We start from the raw sequence: 23,897 nt of genomic DNA on the forward strand, positions 1-23,897 counted from the left end.
CGACCTTGGTACATTTTGTCCTTAATATAAGCTTCAGAGTAAAATATCATGAACTCTTTAAAGTTGATGTAGCCAGATCCTTTTTTGGAACAATATTAATTGAGTAACAATGTGATCATGGAGTCTTCAGCAGCAGCAGCACTTTCTCTGAGGAGGGAAGTGGTTTTACTTTTAAGTTAAAGCGTAAGGCTTCCTTCCACTCAAAAGTCAAAGTCAGGGTGAATAAGTATGGAGCAAACCAACATGGCAGTTGCTAAAGTGTTAGCATAGATCACCTGAGCCAATGATCTACTGCATGGTGTCTGTGTTTTCATCATTTTTATGTTATCAACAAATTTCTGCTTACTCGTCATAATTTGTGTCTTTGAATGTATGTTTGTGTTGTTTTTTCAATCATGTATGTACTGTATGTTTAGGCTTGTGTGTGCGTGTGTGTGTGTGTGTGTGTGTGTGTGTGTGTGTGTGTGTGTGTGTGTGTGTGTGTGTGTGTGTGTGTGCATATATCAGCTTGTGCGTGTCTGTTAGGTTAGTGTGTGTTTATGTGTAGGCATTGAGACGTTCTTTGGAGCGTGTAGAGTGGATGTCATGCAGCTCCTGCTCCTCCTTTGACTTGATGTCCTCATACTTCTGCATCCGGCTGGCGTCCTTCAGATAGCCCCAGTTAGCAGCTAAAGCCATCAGGAAATGGACCTGAGGGAGGTGAAGAAAAGCCAGGGTTAATGAAAGTACATATGAAACAACCCAAATAACAAAACACTGGTTTGTTTTGCTGACAGCTTCAGTCCAGATGGTACCTGAATGAGACAGATAGAGCGTAGTTAAAGCCTGCTAAAGCAATAGATACAAGGTGTGTAGAGTGGATGATGAGTCTATCAAGTGCATGCAGTTATATTTATATTCAAACCCTTATTAAATGGTTTACAGTTGAATAAAATATCCGCCATTCTCTTTATAATGAATTCATTTAATTCATTAATTGTGTCGAAATTATGTGACTGTCAAGTTTCCCCCATTAGATGTGTAAGATGTGAATCTTCTGTTAGTCAGAGACTACTCCATTGATGATTATCGTGTAAGAGTCCTCTCGGTGGACACAAATAGAAAGAAACATGTAATACTTCACGGATACGTTGGTTTAGTCTTTTATGAAGAACCTAAAGCAGACAGAATATTTCAGCTCATCTTTTTGTTTTCTGGCGTGTTGCTGTGGCTCAGGAGGTAGAGTGTGTTGTCCACTAATTAATTAATTAATTAATCAGTGAATGAACATTAGATTACATGATAAGCAGTTTGGCACCATGTACAGCAGCTCTGAGATCAGTGTAGGAATGTGTGTGTGTGAATGGATTGGCATACACTGTTAAAGCGCTTTGAGCAATTGAAAGACTAGAAAAGCTCCATATTATATTAGTCCATTTACCATATTATAGTTTTCAGCCAGAGCAGGTAGCTGTTTTCAGTTAAAAAGCTCTAAAAGCCAACTGTACTGTATGCTAACCGCTTAGCACCAAACAGCAGACAGTCGAAGTCAGTGACTGGTGAACATAGTGCACAATTCAGCAGCTGAAGAGCCAGATAAAGTAATTGATGGAGAATACAACTGAGCTAAAAGGACTGAATATTGGACACTCATCAGGTAGGCACACTCACAACTCTCAATGAATGCTATGTTACTATGTATCTGCTAGATGTATAAATAAGCAACTCTTTGCTATTGAACGTTAATATGTCACAGATGCTGTTTCCAACTTGTTACTTCTGCCCAAAGTGGCCAAAACAATTCACAATAAAAAAATTGTATTACACACCCGTTTGAACAAACCTGCATTCTGAATGATTTCTCTTCCACAAATCAAACATGGAGACAGGTTAGTAAACATCCTCTGAATGAATACAGTGTGGAGAGAAAACATCCTCTCCACACCACTGGTACCTGAATTACTGTGGGTCTCTCTCTCTCTCTGTTTCCATCTATAGGTGGCTTTGAGAATGAGGCCTGTTTCTACCCTTTGCACTTCTAATGATAAAAACAACTGTTCCTCTCAACAACATGTTTGTTTTGTTGAGCACAAGAGGTGTTCCAGTTTCAATGTTTTCCTATTGTGAAGTTGACCCATAGGTTGGAGATCATACCAATCATGCCAAGTACTACTCCAGACCCATAACCAATCAGATATGAGAATAATGGTCCTCACCATGGCGATAACAGCAGCTCCTGCTCCTGCCAGTGTGCACACGAACAGATGGAAGGTCAAGTCCAGCTGTAACACACAACAAGTTTAGAATTTTCTGCTCTTGGTATTGACACAGGTCACAAATCATATTTGCTATCTGTATCATTCAAGTGTTTTCAAACTTATCTCCCTGTTTCTTCTTACCTCATTTGATTCACACATCTTGAAGAACTTCTCAGATCCTGTACACACCTTCCTCTCCTCAGAGATGGTCACCACTCCTGATAAACAACAATATTAAAAACACAAACTCTTCTTTACTCTGCACTGGACATTACATCGACTTCACACGTCCATATTTTGCAAGAATGCTGATGAATGAACTGAAGAACCTCTGGATATTAACGTCCTGCAGCTCTGAAAGAGCCTCTGTATGTATTTGATTAAAATTGTCTGAGATTAATGCTTCACTGGTACTGCACTGTTGGCCACTGGGAACTGTCTAGTATGACCACAATGTGCTGCTGGTCGCAATGCACGCATGGTAACCTCAGAATTGTCATAGTGTTGAATCCAAACCTTCATGAACCAGCAATTTTATTTGAAGTGAAATGCTATATTTATTTGATGTATTTCCCTATGTGAAATGTTTAAAAGGAAAAGTAATTAGTTTGCTGACAGGAGGCCAATGGACAGTAGATGGCAGTGCTACAAGAGACTCGACAAAATGCCTCTACTCTACAAAACATTGTTTCATTTGACACCCTGGAGAACAACATGGTGGATAGAGCTGTGAATGCATCGTTTATAATAATATATAATCATTACAATAGCTGGTTAAACAGTATTGTTACCATGTATAAAGGTACTTTATAACTAAAATGAATCGTTCTTATAACTGGATGGTTGAATATGGTGTCAGAAGTCATAGATAGTCAATTTAAACATTAACCACTGTTTTCTCAATTTCAAAGAACGTTAAGGTTATTAATAGTGCTTATTATATATATTTTTTTAAATGTAAGAAAATCAAACATTCTACATTATGTCGTGGGAATTTATTGTGGGTTTATGATGAATGCTTATTTATTTGGTTTTATTTTTGTTCTTGTTTAAATAGCCCACTGAAAAAAATAAATGTCCCCATAAAATCTGTTTTGGTTTATAATTGCTCTTTTTGAACTTTGTACTGCAGTTAAACAGGGGTACTCTACCCAAAGTGTATGAACTCAATTAATTATTTTATTAAAATTAGTTAACACTTGTTTTAGGGTTTTACTCCTTCTCATGTCTGTTTTTACAGACAACATAATCTTATATCCAAGCAAAGAATTGGTTTTGTCTGAAAACAGACGCACGTGTAAAATGACAAACCTTTCTCAGGGTGTCCAGAAAGTGCCAAGGGCACCTGAATAGTGAGTGTTGAGGAAAGGGAACTGGAATAACACTACCACAACTGAAATAAACACATGTTACTGTAGGTACACAGGCCTTCTACAAACATATTTTAATAAACACAGGTACACAGACTGGGGGCGATCCATGTCATTAAACCACTAATAAAGTCCAGCTTAGTTCCGCCTAATTAGTCTTTTTGAGTAGGAAGAAGATTCTGGGCTTTATTGTGGCATGGTGAGTTTTCTAATGGCAATTTGGCAATTTTGTCGAACACAGACAGGTATTTTATTTTATGTGCCAGTAACTTGCCTGCACTTAGTAGGAGGATACACAAAGTATGCGTTTTGTCAGTAATCAGGCAGTGCAAGGAACATTTGATCATGAGAACCTTTTTTTTCTTACTGTCATTCTATTTAAAGATGCATGGACAGACTGTATTCAAAAGTTGACCAACAACTTCTGTGAATAATAAGAAAACCATTTCCACTTTAAACGAAACAGAAATATTTATTTCTAAATGTATTTCTTACTGTTGTGGTCTGAATTATATCATTTGTTGACTGAGCTTGAACTCAGAAAGCCAAGAGAGATAGTGGAATACTAAAGCCCTGTGGCATGTAAGCACATATATTCTGTGTGTCTCTTACCAGATACATTCTTTCTGACTGTCTTCCTACTGGATTTGACCATTTGCTCAACATACTGTAGGTAAAGGTCGTCAACTGGCATAATCTTAAGAACATTGCACAAGATAATGCAGGAATGGTTACCTCACCATTTCAATGATAATCTATTATTGATTATGTATTTTAGAGATATTTTATGTCACCATGTCACATACCAAACTGACGCAGGTCCAGGCAGAGGTTCGCTCCTTCTACCAAGCTGGTGTTTTGACACATGGACCAAATGTTGAAGTACATGAAGACGGGCAGGCTGGTGAATGCTGTCACTCCGAGCCATACCAGGAAGAACAGGTAGGCCAGGAACATCAGCTGCAAACACACAGACAAAATGAGTGGCAGAAATGATGTGTTTTGCATCAATGACATGTTATTTAACAGCCTTAGAAACACTATTAAACAATTACTAATGATTTAGAAAAAACCTTTTAGGTAATAATGTTGTTTATTGACAGTTTATCACTGATTATTAAGGACTGAATATCAAAGGTGTGAACACATTTAATTTACTTTATGAATTCAGTATGTACAGTAAACTAATTTGTTCTCATTATGCAAAGAGTACAATAATAATACATTGCAATCTTAACTTCCCAATATTCCATTCGCACTAATTGTGTCAATTCATAATAACACCTTTTATACAACTAACTACTATCTCTGCTCTTCTTCTGCTCAGTCATGTCCTTTCAGGATTGGAGGTAGCTGCACTCAACGGTAACATCTACTTTGAACTGCCTGATGTATCATACAGTGTAAAATGCCTTTGACTCGTCACAACGTTCCACGTCAATTACTTTATTACAGGTCATTTAGCAGACACTCTTATCCAGAGCGACTTACAGTGAACTAATCACAGGGACAGTCTCCCTGGAGCAACTTGGGGTTGTATATACAGTTAGGTCCATAAATATTTGGACATTGACACAATTTTCATAATTTTGGCTCTGTACACCACAATGGACTTGAAATTAAACAATCAATATGTGCATTAAGTGCAGACTTTCAGCTTTAATTTGAGGGTATTTACATCCAAATCAGATGAATGGTGGAGGAATTACAACACATTTTATACGTGGTATCCCCTTTTTAAGGGACCAAAAGTAATTGGCCTTAAACAACTCTTTGGTTGCTTGGGTCATTGTCCATCAGCACTGTGAAGCGCCGTCCAATGAGTTCTGAAGCATTTGGCTGAATATGAGCAGATAATATTGCCCGAAACACTTTAGAGTTCATCCTGCTGCTTTTATCAGCAGTCACATCATCAATAAATACAAGGGAACCAATTCCATTGGCAGCCATACATGCCCACGCCATAACACTACCACCACCATGCTGGTACCATGCTGGTACCATGCTTCACGTTGGGCCGAACCACGGCCCTTAACTGTGACTACATACCACGGCCTGTCGTGAGCTATTGCTCAAAACGCAGCGCAGGCAACTTTCAGATCTGACTGTGACACACCCACGCCCGTAACTATAGCAACAGGTCTGACTGTGGCACACACCATAACTACAGAAACAGGTCTGACTCACTGTATTGTTCTGTTTTTACTTATGATATGCATGTATTAATTAAGAATTCAGTTTACAATGATATAGCCAGCTATTTCCTCCATGTTGGTATGTCACAAGATATTGTGATTTTATGAATGACACTGCATTCTAAGGGTATAACTTACTATTAACCTGAAGATGTTTATTACCTGCAAAAGTATTACTATAAGAGGAGGGAGGTGCTAACATTACTCAACATTGGAGCATCAGGTTGGTTTCTTTTTTTCTCCATTGAAAACACCAAAACCAACAATATGTTATAATTTCCTAATACTGACTTCCCTACCCTGTCTGTGGCTCTCAGCTCCAAGCCCATGGGTCCCTACTGAAGATGTGAATCTTTAAAAAGTCACACAAAATATTGTTACATTTTTTACAAAAGGCTCAGTAGTTTCCTAATTAACTGGTCACTGTAGTTTTTAGCAAATGTTACACAAACACAAGGAAGTATAGCATTTGTTGGGGACTTTTTCAGCCGTGGATTAATACACATTTGGTTCTCTAGTGAGTATTTCCAGCAGAACTAAACTACAGTGTGCATGTTCAGGGTAATGAAGTAACGTGTCACCAAGTGAAACAGTGAGGCTCATTGATGAACTTTTCAACAATGGAGCTCTAACCACAGAGGAAGAAGATAAATTAGGCTTTGATACACTTAAAATACTTGTTAGTGAGATCAATTCATTGTTGGTTTTGGTGTTTTCTGGTATTTGTTGACAATAGAAAAAATATGATAAAATATAATTTTACCAGCTTATCCTTGAACTACATAATCAGTTACTTCCAACTACCTAAGCGCACTTTATCTGAAAGTGTAACACTACTAATACTTATTTAAAATGTCAGTGTCTCACAATAAATCCACTAGTTACAAAGATTTCTTACGAATGCAGTCAGGCAGCGTCCGCAGGCAGTGATCTTGAACTCTCCATAGAGATCCCTAATTGCTCCAGTGGTGAAAAAGCCCTCCACCAGCAACAGCACTCCAAACACAAAGAATCCAGCTGCAAGGCCATAGATGATATACTTCAGAATGTCGATACTGTGGAGAAAACACACATACAAACACACCCACAGTATCTAATTGAGTAATTCAGTGATTAGTCAGTATTTGTTTATGTTCATGCTAGATTGCATCTTGAAGTAGACTTAATAATATATCTTCAGATAAATCACCATGTGTACCCGCCATAAACAAGTCAGAGATAATTGGTGAAGCTGGAGGATGAGCCTAGACCTGGGATAGTGAGGTTGGCTTTAGCAGTGGATGGAGATACCAACACTGTTCCTCTTATAATGTGTGGAAAACGTGTATCACTGTATGATCACTCATATTCACAAGAGAAAAAAACACTCTATAGCTAAAGGTGGCAGAAATAGGCTTCCATATATCGGTGGAATGCTCCCAAAAAGGTCTGAATCATTCTGGTCTTGTACATGAAATAAAAAATATATTTATTTAGAAAGATATATATATATATATATATATATATATATATATATATATACACATGTATATATAACTGTGATGAGTCTCATTTATATTTATTATGCTAAAATATTAAAACCCACAGGTTTAATCTTCCAGAGAAATTAACGTAAAAACCAATCACTCACATGGTAAACACATCCAGTGTTTCTCCTGGGGCTCTGATGACTTCAAAGTAGTTCTGGAGGATGGTGACGGTGCCGCTCAAAGCCTCGTGGCCACAACCACAGAACAAGGCCACACCCATGTAGAGGAGAATAGTAGCAATGAGCGAGGCCCAGGGCAGACTGCCCACACATCGCTCACAGCACTCCTTACAGCCTTAACATACACAAAAAGATAGAATTGTAATGCTGACAGTATCTTACTAACATTTTCAGTATGATGAAATAAATACATTTAGTTGAGTCTAATCTATAAATGATCACAGGAGTTGACAGAATGTTCACACGTACTAATAAGATGATTCAGAAAGTTGATGGTGAAAACTTTAAAGCAAGTATACACACAACGGTAATGATGATCCGGCACATACAAGTTCTGAATGATTAACAATTCTGAGAGAGGTACACAGCTTCAAACTAAAAATGAACAAATCAAATGGTGAACCTAAAACATCAACGAGAACCAGTTTCTAACAAAGTAGAGGAGGTCATTCAAATGAATGATGCAAGCACCCGCCCCCTGCCTATGACCTTTCCTTTGAAAGACGACTCACATCTCTTAAGTATTCTCTGGCTCTAGTTGATTAGCGTCCTTTATGTCCTCTATGAATACTACAGTAATATTAACCCAAATGATTTAATACATACATACACTTAAGCACTGCTGACAGAATGCTAAGACATACACCAAGCTGTGGCTGCTGCACATGAACTGGTACTGAAGTATCTCACTTTCCAGGAACACTCCAACTTTTTGATGGAAATGTTTGTTGTCATCCTACACAAAGTCAGCTGAGAAGCTCAATATGTTGTTTGAGTATATGTCTCTGTTCAGTACAGAGACACATCTTGGATGCATGCACTGTATCTTAGTTTAGCCTAAAGACTCGAATCATGGGCAAATTGCTAGCATAGGTCTGGTACAAGGGCGAAAAACGGTTTCAATCACACTGGTTGGGTACTGATCAGAGAGGTTAGACAAGAAAGCTGTTAGAGCAGTACTTTCCATCTATGGAGGCAGAATATCAAAATCTGGTCACATATAAACAAAACTAGCTACATGGCTAAATATTGCAGCTTATTAATATTGCTCTCCCAGTATGTGAGAAGAAAACTGATGAGCCGCTCCCTATGTAGATATGAAGGGCTCATTCTATAAGTGACGAAAACACAACCATTTTCAGTTTCAAGTGATTATACACTAATGAAAACATAGTTATAAATATTATATTCGCTAGCCTTTTAAGCCTATAGGTGCTGCTAGATGCTGCCTTCAAAAATATCTTAGCTATACTGAAAAAAATATTTAAAAGTCCTAGCTTTTAGAACTAAATACAGTTAGTAATGGTTTCCCACAAGAGTCTCTAGATTTAGTTTCGTCTCTTAATGTGTTCAGATATTACGGTTAAACGGTATGTTTCGGTGTTTCTTTGCTTGATGGACAGGTGTCTCTGCCTATCTCAGCCAGCTGTGTTGTCGTGTGTTGTGTATGTGTGTGTGTGTTTGTGTGTATGTGTGTGTTTTGGAGACTTTCTCCAAAACACACACATACACACAAACACACACACACATACACACATACATACACACACACACACACACACAAACATACACACAAACACACAAACACACACACGTACACACAAACACACACATACACACACACACATACACACAAACACACACATACACACAAACACACACACATACACACACAAACACACGCACACAAACACACACAGATTCACACACACGCACAGTCTTTAAAATAACCACACATGAAGCCTTCATGTACACAGAGCATTGATCCTACAGAAAGCAAGAGAAAACCACACACATATCGCTTCCTACTCCAGCTCCCTGTTGCACAGAAAAAGGTTTGTTTATTTGTGTGTGTGTGTGTGTGTGTGTGTGTGTGTGTGTGTGTGTGTGTGTGTGTGTGTGTGTGTGTGTGTGTGTATGAGAGTCATCGCACTGCTCAGGTTTAATTGACCACCCCCTTGTTGCCATGCCAACAGGGGTGTGGCAGGAGCCTGCTGACCCACTTTGCCTGTAGCGTTGTCATGGCAACAGTGCGGCTCTGCAAGCGTTACAGTCACACAAAGTCTGTCATTCTCATGATTGTCTAAGTTTCTGGAAATGATCTTTGTACAATTTCAGGATGCTTCTTGACAAAATATGAGCTGGTAATGCAAGAACAATAATGGCGGCTATGCCAAGAAAGGTACCATTTTGCACTGACTGACTCACTAATGTGCTGCATGCTAATGTTGGTTCTTTATACACACACCTGAGTCATTTCATGTTCATAAAGCCATAAAAAACATCGATAAAGAATCAGAATCAGGCCACATCAGTGATAACTGATGCAGATGGGCAGGCACACAGAGATGTGTGATATTGTGATTTAAATGTGTTAGGTTAAAGGTGTTCTGGTGTGTTTCTGAGACAGGGTTTTATGAAATGTGTTTGTGTTTTGCATCAAAATATTTTCTTATCTGCATGTTTATGACTATGCAGTTCTGTTTCTGACACTGTGTTTGCATGTGTTTGTGAATGTGTGTCCTGAATTGAATCCATGTTATAATCCTTGCCATATTTCCATATTTGGGCTTTAAATGCAGGAAAGACCCAGTGACCTGGTAAAAACTGGGACAGGCTAAACACAAACGGCTGTGTACTGCATCTATATATGTGTGGCTGTTTTTTTAGGAAGAGGTAAATATTTTCAGACGTGATATGGCAGAAAGCATCCATTTGGTTAGAGTTAACCTCTTCCACCCACTTTTGACACCCTGACAAGCTGTTGTTATATCAATTGAAATACATTAGATGTAAATGTTTCACATTGAAACTTATTAGGCAACAATTTGTAACTCGGACAGTGCTGTCTAGTCTGATTGTTTAACAGACTGCTGTGTGTGTTTCTGTGTGTGTCTCTGGATCACTGTGTCTAGGTCTAAAGGTCCTGTCACACATATCCGTATGGCAGAAACGTATGCGGGCGTATATGAAAAGTCCAAAAACGTCCAACTTTTCATCGGATCGGAAAAGTGAACGTATACAGATACGCATGTCTAACCTATTGATAGAGTATCACTTACTTATACAAAATGTATCAGACGAATACCCAATGAATGCATAACGTATACAAAAATATGGCATATACAAAGTATCGGCAATACGCTGGTGTACGTTGATATAAGGTAAAGCATAAGTAGTATTCGTTAAGAGCATGCGGTGTTACGCTGGGGTGCGTTGTTGAACGCTGATGTTTTGAGCATGTTCAAAATTACCGGACGTACCCAACGTGTGCTTCATAAATTATGCAGACATTACACATAAGTTACGTTACGTTAGACATACGTGAATACGGAATACGTACGTGAATACTTACCTACGTAAATGCAGTACGTGAATACTTACCTACGTATATATAGTACGTAAATACCTACATGAATACCTACGTGATTACGTCAGAGGTACGTTAGATATAGGCTACGTCGGCTGACGTGAACCCTACAGCCAACTTATTGATAACGAGTGGATAATCTATTCGTAACCTATAAGCTTATCCCTGACGACGGAGTAACTTATTAAACGTGTTTCTACAGTACAGCTAGCATTCAGCTAGCATTTTGGGAGCTTATTTGGGTTTGAATATAATATATAGGGTCCCTGTGAGTAGCTCATCCTCACTTTTTCACAGCACGTCTTGATGAATACATCAACCCAGCATCAGAGAACATGGAGGCTGCTGAGAAGCTGTGACAAGAGTACATTCTAGCCCTTCTCCAGTATCAGCATGACGTGAACCAAATGGCACTTTTCCAGCTCCGTTAGCCAGACACTCTGATACGTTTTGTATAAGTAAGTGATACGCTATCAATGGGTTTGACATACGTATAATAATTAGTTATGTCTATACTGGCCTAGAGCCGGGGTTGTGACAAATCTGACACATTTTTAGCTAATTTTCATATATGCCGGCATATGCTTCTGCCATACGGAACTGTGTATGTCTGGCGTGTTCGGCATAACGTCTGCGTCCTTCAAAAGATCACAACTTACCCTTAATTTATATCAACGTATTGCCGATATTTCGTATAGGCCAGCATACGTTTCTGCCATACGGATATGTGAGACATAGATATATATATATATATATATATATATATATATATATATATATATATATATCAGCCTAACAGACATACACACACACACACACACACACACACACACACACACACACACACACACACACACAGTGGCCTGAAGATGCACTCAAGAGTTAAAGGCCTGTTCTAATGGAAAATGAAAAGTTCAGCCCCACTGCACCATGTACAGTGAGATGCAGTTCAGCATGGTGGAATATAACGTATTTGTACATTGAAAAGGACAAAACTGACAACATCTGTAGATTAATTTTCTCTTCAGGTGATTATGAAAAAATATTTAATACTGTTGACACACACACACACACACACACACAAACACACACAAACAAACACACACACACACACACACACACACACACACACACAAACACACACATACACAGACTTCTGGCTGTCAATCAGATTGTCTGTTCATCCACAAGTCCCTCCTTGCTTCTCCATCCCTTTGCCCATCAGTGACAGCGATGCCATAGAGACAGATACTCTCTCTTTTACTTTATTAATTATTTATCCTGTATTTATTCATGACAATTCAGTAAATAAACCATTGTAGGACTCATTAAAGCAACCAAGGAACCAGTCGATAATTTGGGGAGATCTATTTTACCAGGAGTCCATTTAGAAAAACAATCTCAATCTCAAATCCTGTTCCTGTTGTGGCCCTGACATGACAAGATTATTAGAATCTTAACCTGGGGTGGGGGACTTTACTCGAAAATACGAAAGATACCTACAAACGAAATACCCAAAGTATATTATAAGCTGCTCTTCAATCATTTGCACCAGATGCATGATTTTGGTACAAATACATTTCTTGTAATATATTTGTGTTTTTTTTATATTTTGCAATTAATAAATACAATTATGAAAAACATTACAACATTTGTAAAAATAAAAGCATGAGTTCCACATGTCTAAAGATCAAGCAGTTCATTGGCTACACAATAAAAGAGTCCCCGTGAGACTGGACTACTGCAGACTCTATAAACAGAAGAAGAGGTCTAGCACTTCCTTATCAGGTTGACACTGATTGGCTTTGATGGCTTTAGGAATCGAATGGAAGCTCCGATTGGCTCAGACCAAGTGTCGCTGTTCAGCTACAGCTGACTGGGCACAGCTGTAGTGCCTCTTAACGGGTGGACGGCTAAGAGGTTAAATGCACTAAACATTACAATTTATCTGGATATAATTTGTTGTACTGGATGACTTTCCCCTATATTCACACAGTAGACGGAGATTAGTACAGAAGTGCTGACTGGTTGAATAATTGGTTCATCACCAAGAAAATGTTTAACTGCCTCAGGAATCAATACTAGAAAAGAACAAGTCCAGCTAACAAACATCTTCAGTTTCCACCAGTCTGTCAAACAGGAGATTAGCCGTCATGGTCGCAGCACAACATGTCAACAGTTACGGTACACATGAGAAAGAGGATATAGGGCAGCAATATAAGAGAAGGAGGAGGGGGAAGCCCCAGAGAGATCAATCACATGTTGGTGATAGATGCTTTTCAGACATGCAGACAGTACCAGGCAGGCTACAAACATCAGAAATGATTATAATCATTAATAAGCTGATATTGTGAAAGGGAACACCCTATTGGAATGGTCATGTACTGCTCATGTTTACCTGCAATTTAAAATGCATTATTACATTTACAGGTTACATTTAAACGGGAACTGTGGCAGTGGGGTGTGGTTAGGGTGCCGGCTGCTGGGGAGAGACAGGAGTGTCCCAGCTGGAGGCCAGACAGCTGAACGGAATCAGGTAATCAGTCACATAATAAATGCACGGTGATGGCCTGGTTCTGTTCTCTTGCAGTAGGCTGGGTTCCAGAGGAGACGGAGACGCTTGGTGAGCCAAGACGCAGCGCAGCCTGGAGAGCGACGAACAGCAGAGTGACCGACTGGAGAGCGACCTGTTAGTGTGCTTGTGATAGAAAGCTTACCTGTGCTGGTCCACAAGTCCGACGGGTCAATTCGGTTCTGTGTGGACTATTGCAGGGTTAATGAGGTGTCCAAATTCGACGCGTACCCAATGCCCCGGGTTGACGAACTCCTGGACCGGTTGGGCACGGCTCGCTTTTATACGACACTGGATTTGACCAAGGGTTACTGGCAGATTCCCCTGTCTCCAGAGTCCAGGGAAAAAACGGCATTCTCCACTCCGTATGGCTTATACCAATTTGTGACTCTTCCGTTCGGGTTGTTTGGGGCCCCAGCCACCTTTCAGCGGCTCATGGACCGGGTTCTGCGTCCTCACTCGGCGTATGCTGCTGCCTACTTAGACGACATGATCATACACAGCGAGACGTGGGAGCAGCATATGCAGCAGGTGGGGGCAGTGCTCGAGTCCCTGAGGAGCGCGGGGCTCACAGCCAACCCGAAGAAGTGTGCGGTTGGGCGGAGGGAGGTACGGTATCTGGGGTACCACTTGGGTGGCGGGCAGGTGCGGCCTCAGCTGGAAAAGACTGCCGCCATTTCCGCCTGCTCGGCACCTAAGATGAAAAAAGAGGTCAGGAGGTTTATGGGGCTGGCCGTCTACTATCGTCGGTTCATTCCGGTGTTCGTAGAGCTGACCTGCCTACGGTCAAGGGGCAGCTGACCTGCCCCTTGACCGACCGACGAAAGGGTGCTTCAGATCCGGTCCAGTGGACGGAGCCGTGCCAGCGGGCGTTTGAGAGGGTAAAGAAAGCCCTCTGTGGGGAGCCACTACTGTTCTCTCCTAACTTTGCTCTCCCTTTTTGTTTTGCAGACAGACGCCTCGAACAGCGGAGTGGGAGCCGTTCTGTCCCAGGAGGTGGAGGGGGTCGACCGCCCCGTACTGTACATTAGCCGGAAGCTGGCTCAGCGGGAGGTGAACTACAGTACGGTGGAGAAAGAATGTCTCGCCATACGGTGGGCGGTCGACGCCCTGCGTTATTACCTCCTGGGGCGCTCTTTCACTCTCTGGTCGGACCATGCCCCGCTCCAGTGGCTCCACCGCATGAAGGATGCCAACGCCCGGATCACCCGTTGGTATCTGGCGTTGCAACCGTTCAACTTCAAGGTGAGCCACAGGCCGGGTAACCGGATGGTTGTGGCTGATTTCCTCTCTCGCTCGGCGGGGGGGGGGGGGAGTTAGCTTGAGGCCGGCGGGCTCCCGGCCTGAGTCGGGCGGTGGGGGTGTGTGGCAGTGGGGTGTGGTTAGGGCGCCGGCTGCTGGGGAGAGACAGGAGTGTCCTCTTCCACCCACTTTGCTGCGATACACTCACAGGCAGCAGAATGGACCTTGTGTTAAGGTAATGAAATTAGCCCCCTATATTTCACTGGCTTCCTCCTTTGCTTGTGTCCCTCTCCAGTGTGTTTTTCTCCCTCTCCCCTGCTCTCACCCTCTGTTGGCCTGCTAAGTCAATTTGTATTGACGTATTCCTTTCTCCATTAAATTCCTTTCTATTAGTGGTCATAATAATGAAATGCATATGAGACAAATACACAAAGTCCAGTTTCATCTATGTGACTCCTGTCAATTTCCCCATTGACTTCTATAATAAATAAATAAATAATTTTGCAAACTGTCCTGGGCAAATAATTATTGCCTTTTATGCAGGTTTAGGAAGTGGAAAACCTCCTATTCATATGAAGTGTTGTGTTTTATGTCTCCTGTAACCAATAACTGAATTGTCTCGACCTGTGTTGGTGTCAACTGTGTGGTCAGACATAAAAAAAAACTCTCCGTATTAGTGCTGCTTCATCACTCTAAATGGTAAATATGTCGGCTAATATATGCTGTAGAGGACTGAAATCATCTGCCATTTCATCTGAATCATGTAAGGAGAAGATCCAATTAACACTGCAAGATCAGTACTGTAATCTGTTACTGCAGCATGTACAGGATAAAGTAAATAAACACATCATAAGAAATTCTTCTGTAAGATGCAGCTGATGATGAGTTTTGACACAAAGATCCCATTGATCATAAAATTCCATCAATATTTTTATTCTAAGAAAAACCCAGGCTAAAGCCTCATTTGGATTGGATTTGTTTATTTAGTGGCGGCGGCGGGATTTTAACATTACCTGCACTGGTCAGTGATTTGAATTCCATCCGTAATAATTACAGCTGTAATTACCTGATTTTTTTCTGTGAATTGTTGGTCTTCCTGTAATTTAAATCCCTTCGAGAGCAACGTTGTTGTATCTCCCCAGTGGATCTTTCATGGGAAGAGCTGCTACTTTATTAATTATTGCGTGAAAATGGATGGAGTCAAAAACACTTGGCTAATCTAATAGTTAGAATCATGCCAACACAAACATATCTGGGAACTAATACAATTATGGATAGCAAGACCTCTCAAAAACTCATCAAATGGGCTGTTTTAGTCTATATTTGTTCACATTTGTCAAATTGCCGCCATTAAAAGTATGCCAATGATATCAACATGTGTTTTAAGTCTGTGTTTTAAGATTTGACTGAGTTATGACTCTGAGAAGGAGTACAATATTTGGCTCGAATTGAGTCATGCTGTATCTTTACCTCTCCATCAACTCTCCTGCCCCCCTTGACCTGCTGATTGTCCATGCAGACCATTTCCTGCAAGATGCCGTCTGGAACTATGAGTTAGATTACAGAGAAACATGCTCAATATATTATTCCCCATCTCATCCTGTAATATTAATCCCGTCAGAATGGATCTTAAAATAAACATAGCCACACAGAAAGCCCCTAAATGTTTTGCAAGAACAATTTTTGCTACATTTGGGGAACTTTGTCACAGCAACAGTACACATACAGCAAACTGCATCTGAATGGCTGTCAAAGGGATAAATAGCAGCAGTAAAGCGGTTCCATGATACCACTTCAACCAACACATGTGGGACCACTAACAAACACTGTATGGAAAATACACATATATACAGTATGTGGATGTGTAAATTATTCCATTATTTACAACATGTACTGCATACTGTTTTTTCATTGGTGCAATTCATGCCAGTAACCAATAAAAAACTCATAGTGCATCTAGTAAATAACACTTGTGATCATTTTCAGCCTTCATCACTTGATTACCGAATGCAGCAAAAGGAGAGAATCGAAGGAGCTAAACACCAACCAGCAACACACAGTTTAGGTCACGAGACAAATTCAAGTGTATATATGTTTGTCAAGTGTTGGGATTAAGTTTAATTCTAATTGATTTGAATAATTACATTTTCAACTGGAATTAAGTTTACCTAATTGAAGATCATTAATTGAAACCATTTGTAATATTAAATTGGACTTAGTTGAGACATACTCAATGGGTATGCTGTATAATAATTAGTAGACTCTTCAGAATTAGGGTCGCAATGTCATATGTCACAGATTATTTGTTTATTATTAAGGATATTAGCCTGCAACACACCCTCAGTCACCTGTTCCAGTCATGTGTTTAGCCAAGTTCAGCAAAGTAATCAAAGAAAGAGCCAGTTATTCTAAAATGTCAGCGTTATCCCAAGTTCACATTTTCCTCCTCACCAAACCATATACACACACACACACACATACACAAACACACAAACACACACACACACACACACACACACACATGTACACAAACACACACACCTGTATTTGGTCAGCTGCATACATCCATAAAACTAGAAGGTTAGGGAGCGCGAGAGAGGAGGCCAGTGACAGCTAAACTAAACGAGAATGTAAAAATAAATAAAATGCAGACGGAAAGAATGACGCAGATGTAGAATAGGAACTAGTTGAAAGGATGTACCGAAGGAGTGGGGTGAAAAAAAAAGAAAAGAAAGTAGCTGGAATGAAAAATAGTGTTTGCTTAACACATCATGCCTACCCACTTGGCTTTCTGACTGGCTAAAACAGGTTTCTTCCAGAAAGAATACATTAATCGGCATATCACACAACAGAACACAATTCCATAACGATGTAACTATGGATACAATGTTAATAAATGTTAATGTTGTGATACATGCAAATAATTGCTTATTTTTCATCAAAAACACCTCCATTGTTGTTTACATTTCTATATTATGGTAAGTAGCACTGCTTAGGTCTGATTTCAGACTGAAGGTGCAATGAAGAAAATGGACACGCCCATTTTTACCGCCAACAGCAACAACAATAATATAGGAGGATACAAGAAAAAACATTAATAAACTATCTGCACACCCCAAAACCCTACACATACAGCAAGAGATATCCTATGATTTAAACGGAATGTGTAAGATTAGAATAGGCAAAACATGGATGTAGGAGGAGAGACATGGAGGTGAGTGAGAGATGAGTCAAAATAAAGGGTTAGGGAGAGAGAGACAGAAAGAGACAGAGAAAACAAGAAGCAGAGAGCTGCAAAGGCAGAGAGACAGACTGACACACCAAGAAAACCCAGTTGGAAAAATAGTGAATAAGAATGGGGTGAGAAAAATAGGAAAAGGCCAGTGATAAGAAAATTGGAGTGACAGGGTAGGGAGCAACACAGACAGCAGAAAAAAGGGAGACATGCAGAGCGAGGGAAAGAGCAGAGGAAAAGGCGTTCAGACAAGCGTGAAGCATCAACAATGGAGGCTAACAAAGAAGATCCCAATGGATGCATCAATCACTGCTCCACTTATCCCTCCTCCCTCTGATTTTTATTCTTTATTGGAAGGTTTTGCCCCACACTCTGTCACCCTCTTCTACCCCTTTCCTCCCCCCTGCCACTCCCACCTCCTCCATACATTCATCCATCTGTCCATCCATCTGTCTGTCCAACCCCCAAAACAACACCAACCCTCCAGTGTCTGCCGTCTCCTCTCATCCTCAACCCAAACAATCTCCTTATTTATGCATCCATTCATCGAAACACACAACACAATTGGGTTATATAATCTGTGGTATTATCATGATTAGAAATATAGATGGCACGGTTAAAAATCCCAGCCTACGTTACATTTCTGTTGTGATGAAACGATGAGGAAAATTGTGCCAAGGAAATATATGAATTAAATGTACAGAAGAAAAAATATGCTTTGTTTTTTGTTCTTCTTGTCTCTCTCTGTCCACAACACACACAAAGGAATCCCATTATACCGAGAGGAATGGATGAACAGAACAATGGCACGGCTGATTAAAGATAGATATTAACAAATTACTCTTCTGTCTTACCTTTCTGGCTTTGAGATTCATCCATGTTTTCTTCCATTATGTCAAGTTACAGTCCCGGTGTCTCTATTTAGTATGAAGCTGTTTAAAGCCCCTTGCTAGCTCTGAGCACAGTGTGTGTGTGTGTGTGTGTGTGTGTGTGTGTGTGTGTGTGTGTGTGTGTGTGTGTGTGTGTGTGTGTATGTGGGAGGCTGTGTGTGTGTGAGTGTTCTTTTTCTCTCCCTGAAGATGATGGAGGCTCAGGGAAGTCCCGATTTCAATGCTCTGCTCTCTCTCTCTTCACTCGGCTGTGCTTCTCTAGCATCCTATCTCTGTATCTATCTATAGCTTTATCTTTCTATACAGATATTGATTCAAACAATGTATCAAAAATAGAAAACCTAAATGTAAACTGATTGTAAACAGCTCTGGATACTGCAGCTGGACTGTAAAAGAATGATCAAAGTCATAAAATGTTTAATGTGATTTAATTTTAGTGAAACATGGCTGATAGAAAATCTATTTGATGAATGAGGAGATCCTACTCTATTAAAAAACATGTGTGAGAAAATATACTTACACAATCAATAATGTTTTGATTGATCATAATTCATAGTCCTTATTAGTGGTTTGTGCTGCATGTGTGGATCTATAGGACACTGAATTTCAAACAGTTCGTTAAAGGATATATGCGATGATACAGTACATTTATCATTCTTCTGCTCTATAAATTGAACTAAAATTAAAAGACAAGAGCTTAGCGATCCATCCAATACGAAAGTGCATCTTTAAAAAACCAAGCAAACATAATGATAGATCCATTAAACCCCCAATCATTTTTATTATTATCATCATCATCATATACATGTTTCTATTAAAATGTATATTTCAGACATGAAAACAAATAGCTACATGACTGAAAATAATACATTGAATCTCATGAATTAATAGAGATGGATGAATTAATTTCAATAAAGATGTAAAAACTCAATTGTACAGGGACTACAGGATTTCTTTTGAGAGAAGCCCAGGGACAGGTGATACGGCTGTGCACACATCACAAGCATACCTGTCAACCCTCCTGTTTTTACCGGGATTATCCTGTATTTTTCCTTCTATCCCGCTGTCCTCCCGTTTAAATATTTTCCCGTAATTATCCCAGTGACTGCTGAAGGTAACAGACCAATGACGCCATCAGGACCGCATCATCTGCAAAGACCAGCAATGAGATCCTCAGGCCACAAAACTGCAACCCCTCTCCTCCACGCCTCGATATCCTGTCATTGAAAATCACAAACAGGATTGGTGATAAAACGCAGCCCTGGCGAAGGCCAACATTCACTGGGAACGAGTCCGACTTATTGCGCATTCTCCAGATCCACAAAACACATGTAGACCGGATGGAAATACTCCCAGGCCCCATCCAAGATCCTTGTGAGAGTGAAGAGTTGGTCCGTTGTTCCACGACCGGGACGGAATCCACATTGTTCCTCTTCGATCAGAGGATCGACTATCGGCCAAACCCTCCTTTCCAGCACCTTGGAGTAGATTTTACCAGGGAGGCTGAGAAGTGTGATACCCCTGTAGTTGGCACACACTCTCTGGTCCCCCTTTTTAAATAGGGGAACCACCACCCCGGTCTGCCACCCCCTAGGCACTGTCCCAGACTTCCACGCAATGTTGACGAGGCGTGTCAACTAAGACAGCCCCTCAAACCCAAAGCCTTCAGCATTTCTGGACGGATCAACCCCTGCGGCTTTGCCACTGTGGAGTTGTTTGACTACTTCAGTGACTTCCAACAGGGAAATTGACGATGGTCCCCCATCAGCTTCCAGCTCTGCCTCTACCATAGAGGGCGTGTTAGTCGGATTCAGGAGTTCCTCAAAGTGCTCCTTCCACCGGCCGATAACCTTCTCAGTCGAAGTCAGCAGGGTCCCAGCCTTGCTGTACACAGCTTGGATGGTTCCCCGCTTCTCCCTCCTGAGGTTCCGGACGGTTTACCAGAAGCACATTGGTGCCGACCAAAAGTCCTTCTCTATAGCTTCTCCGAACTTCTCCCACACCCGCTGCTTTGCCTCTGCCATGGCAGAGGCTGCTGTCCTTCGAGTCCATCGGTACCCTGCAACTGTTTCCAGAGTCCTCCCGGATAACATAACCTGGAAGGACTGCTTCTTCAGTCGAACTACTTCCATGACCACCGGGGTCCACCACGGTGTTCGAGGGTTACCGCCGCTTGGGGCACCTAAGACCTTGAGACCACAGCTCCTCACCGCAGCTTCAGCAAAAGCGGTTTTGAACATCTCCCATTCCGGTTCTATGCCCCCAACCTCCACAGGGATTTCTGAAAAGCTCCGCCGGAGATGTAACTTGAAGATCTCCCGGAAAGGTTCTTCCTCCAGACGTTCCCAGTTCACCCGCACTACCCGTTTGGGCTTACCAGGTCTGTCCAGAGTCTTCCCCCACCCCTTGATCCAACTCACCACCAGATGGTGATCAGTTGTCAGCTCCGCCCCTCTCTTCCCCCGAGTGTCCAAAACGATTACGGAGTCCACTACTGGAGCTCCCTGCAGGGCTCCAAGAAGGCCGAATACTCTGAACTGCTGTTTTGGGCATAGGCACAAACAACAGTCAGAGTTTTCCCCCCATAACCCGAAGGCGTAGCGAGGCGACCCTCTTGTCCACCGGGGTGAACTCCGCTCAGCCGGGGGCTAGTGAGTATCCCCACACACGCCTGCCGCCTCACACCTTGGGCAACTTCGGAGAAGAATAGAGTCCAACCCCTATCCAGAAGTACGTTCCAGAGCCAAGACTGTGCATAGAGGTAAGCCCCACCAGATCCAACCGGTAGCGCTCCACCTGCCGCGCTAGTTCCGGCTCCTTCACCCACAGAGAGGTGATGTTCCATGTCCCCAGAGCCAGCCTCTGCTGCCCGGGTCTGGTCCGTCGAGGTCCCTGACCATCTCTGCCACCCGTGTGACAGCGCACCCGACCCCAGCGGGTCTTCCTGTGAGTGGTGGGCCCACAGGATGGATGGATGGATGGGAGGCAACACATAGCTTCTTCGCTGTGCCCGACCGGGCTCCGTGGCAAACCCGGCCACCAGGTGCTCGCTGTTGGGCCCTCCCTCTGGGCCTGGCTCCAGACGGGGGCCCCGGGCTTCCTCCGGGCAGGGTCTCTCCTTCTCCTTCTCTTTTTTTCATGAAGTCGTTTTGAAGTTTTTATTATAATTCCTAATAATAGTCTAGTATATTATATTTTATGAGACTATTTTAAGAGACTACATACTGTATACTGGCTTTAGTTTTCCTTTGACAAAAATGTGATGCCCCCATTAAGAGGCCTGTTGCAGCTGTGGGAAGTGTATTGTGCGCAAACTCAACCCAGATGAGGTGGTCGCTCCAGGTGGCCTGGTTCTGAGCGATGAGACAGTGTCGGTTGTCTCCAGCTCTTGGTTAAGCCACTCTGACTGCCCGTTTGAGGATGGTAGCCAGAAGACATGCTAACGGTGGCGCCCAAGAGTCGGAAAAACTCTTTCCAAAAAGTGGAGACGAACTGTGGACCCCTGTCGGACACAATATCCCAAGGAAAACCATGAATTCTGAATACCTGGTTCATCATGACCTCTGATGTTTCCTTTACAGAAGGATTGTTTTGGGTTTTTTGTCAAGTGGTTCTGGGTCATAAAGACGGTTCTAACAACCTGAGGGAAAAGAGAGCGTGAAATGGAACCTACTAAAAACCTACAAAGTCCACCTGGCCTGGTGAGAGTTCAATTCAAATCAAATCAAATTTATTTGTATAGCCCAATATCACAAATTATACATTTGTCTCAGTGTGCTTTACAGACTGTACAGGTTACGACACCCTCTGTCCTTAGACCCTCGCATCGCACAAGCAAAAACTTCCTAAAAGAAACCCCACAATTAAAGGGGGAAAAATAGCAGCATAACTAGGGGCTGATCCAGGGCAAACCTGAGCCAGCCCTAACTATAAGCTTTATCAAAAAGTAAAGTTTTTAGCCTACTCTTAAATGTGGAGAGTGTGTTTGCCTCCCGAACACAAACTGGAAGCTGGTTCCACTGGAGAGGACCTTGATAGCTGAAGATCTTTAAGATATGCTGGAGCCTGACCATTAATTGCTTTGTAAGTCAGGAGAAGGATTTTGAATTCTATTCTGTATTTTACCGGGAGCCAGTGCAGAGCAGCTAATACAGGAGTAATATGATCCCGTTTCCTTGTTCTTGTCAATACACGTGCCGCTGAATTTTAGATCAACTGAAGAGTCTTAAGCGACTTTTTGGGACAACCTGATAACAATGAGTTGCAGTAATCCAGCCTTGAAGAGAGAGTTGAGGCGTTTAGCCTTTCTGATGTATTCCAGGTTCTTATGGTCTGTCCAGACTAAGAAAGGCTGCTCTGCCCCCTCTAACCAATGACTCCATTCATCGAGTGCAGCTTTCACCGCTAACCGTTCTTTATTCCCCACATCATAATTATTTTCTGGTGGTTTTAGCTCACGCGACAGGTAGGCACACGGGTGCATCTTGTAGTCCTCAGCTGATCTTTGAGATAGCACCCCCCGATGCCCTCATTGGTGAGTATAGGAGCTGTGGTGAACCTCTCTTTGAGTCTCTAGAAGGCAGTGTCGGCCTGGGGGGTCCATTTGAAGAGAACCTTTGAAGATGTAAGAACATGCAAAGGGACAGCAATGGAATTGAAATTTCTAATGAATCCCCTATAGAAGTGAACAAATCCTAAGAACTGCTTAACCTTTTTCCTCAAGTCTGGTGTCAGCCAATTGGCCACCGCACTGACCTTGCAGGGTCCATTTGTACTTGATTCGCTCTATCCTAAGAATGACACAGACTCTGCGTGGAACTCACATTTTTCTGCTTTGACATATAGCTGATGTTCCAGAAGTCTCCATAGAACCTGGCGAACATGACTAGCATGGGTTTCTGAGTCTGGGGAGAAAAATCTAAATGTCATTCAGAAACATAAATACAAATGTGTTCAGGAATTCCCTCAGAACCTCATTTACAAAGGTTTGGAACACAGCTGGAGCATTAGACACTTTGGCAGACTGAAGTATTTCAATGGCAGAGGAGATGCGTGGCAATGGGTAACGGTTCTTTACC

At 41.7% G+C, this 23,897-nt stretch overlaps 1 protein-coding gene across 1 annotated transcript; it reads right to left on the minus strand.

Annotated features, from left to right (window-relative positions):
- Nucleotides 1-416: 416 nt before the first annotated feature.
- On the minus strand, nucleotides 417-18,984 carry LOC115009183 (neuronal membrane glycoprotein M6-a-like). Its single transcript, XM_029433007.1, has 7 exons — nucleotides 18,784-18,984; nucleotides 7,433-7,625; nucleotides 6,701-6,857; nucleotides 4,414-4,567; nucleotides 2,379-2,455; nucleotides 2,196-2,261; nucleotides 417-690 (listed from the first exon to the last, which is right to left on the minus strand). Exons 1-7 carry the CDS (start codon nucleotides 18,818-18,820, stop codon nucleotides 538-540), a joined length of 837 nt encoding a protein of 278 aa, XP_029288867.1. The 5' UTR covers nucleotides 18,821-18,984; the 3' UTR covers nucleotides 417-537.
- Nucleotides 18,985-23,897: the final 4,913 nt, after the last annotated feature.

This window comes from Cottoperca gobio, chromosome 1 (assembly GCF_900634415.1).
Source record: "Cottoperca gobio chromosome 1, fCotGob3.1, whole genome shotgun sequence".
Lineage (NCBI taxonomy): Eukaryota > Metazoa > Chordata > Actinopteri > Perciformes > Bovichtidae > Cottoperca > Cottoperca gobio.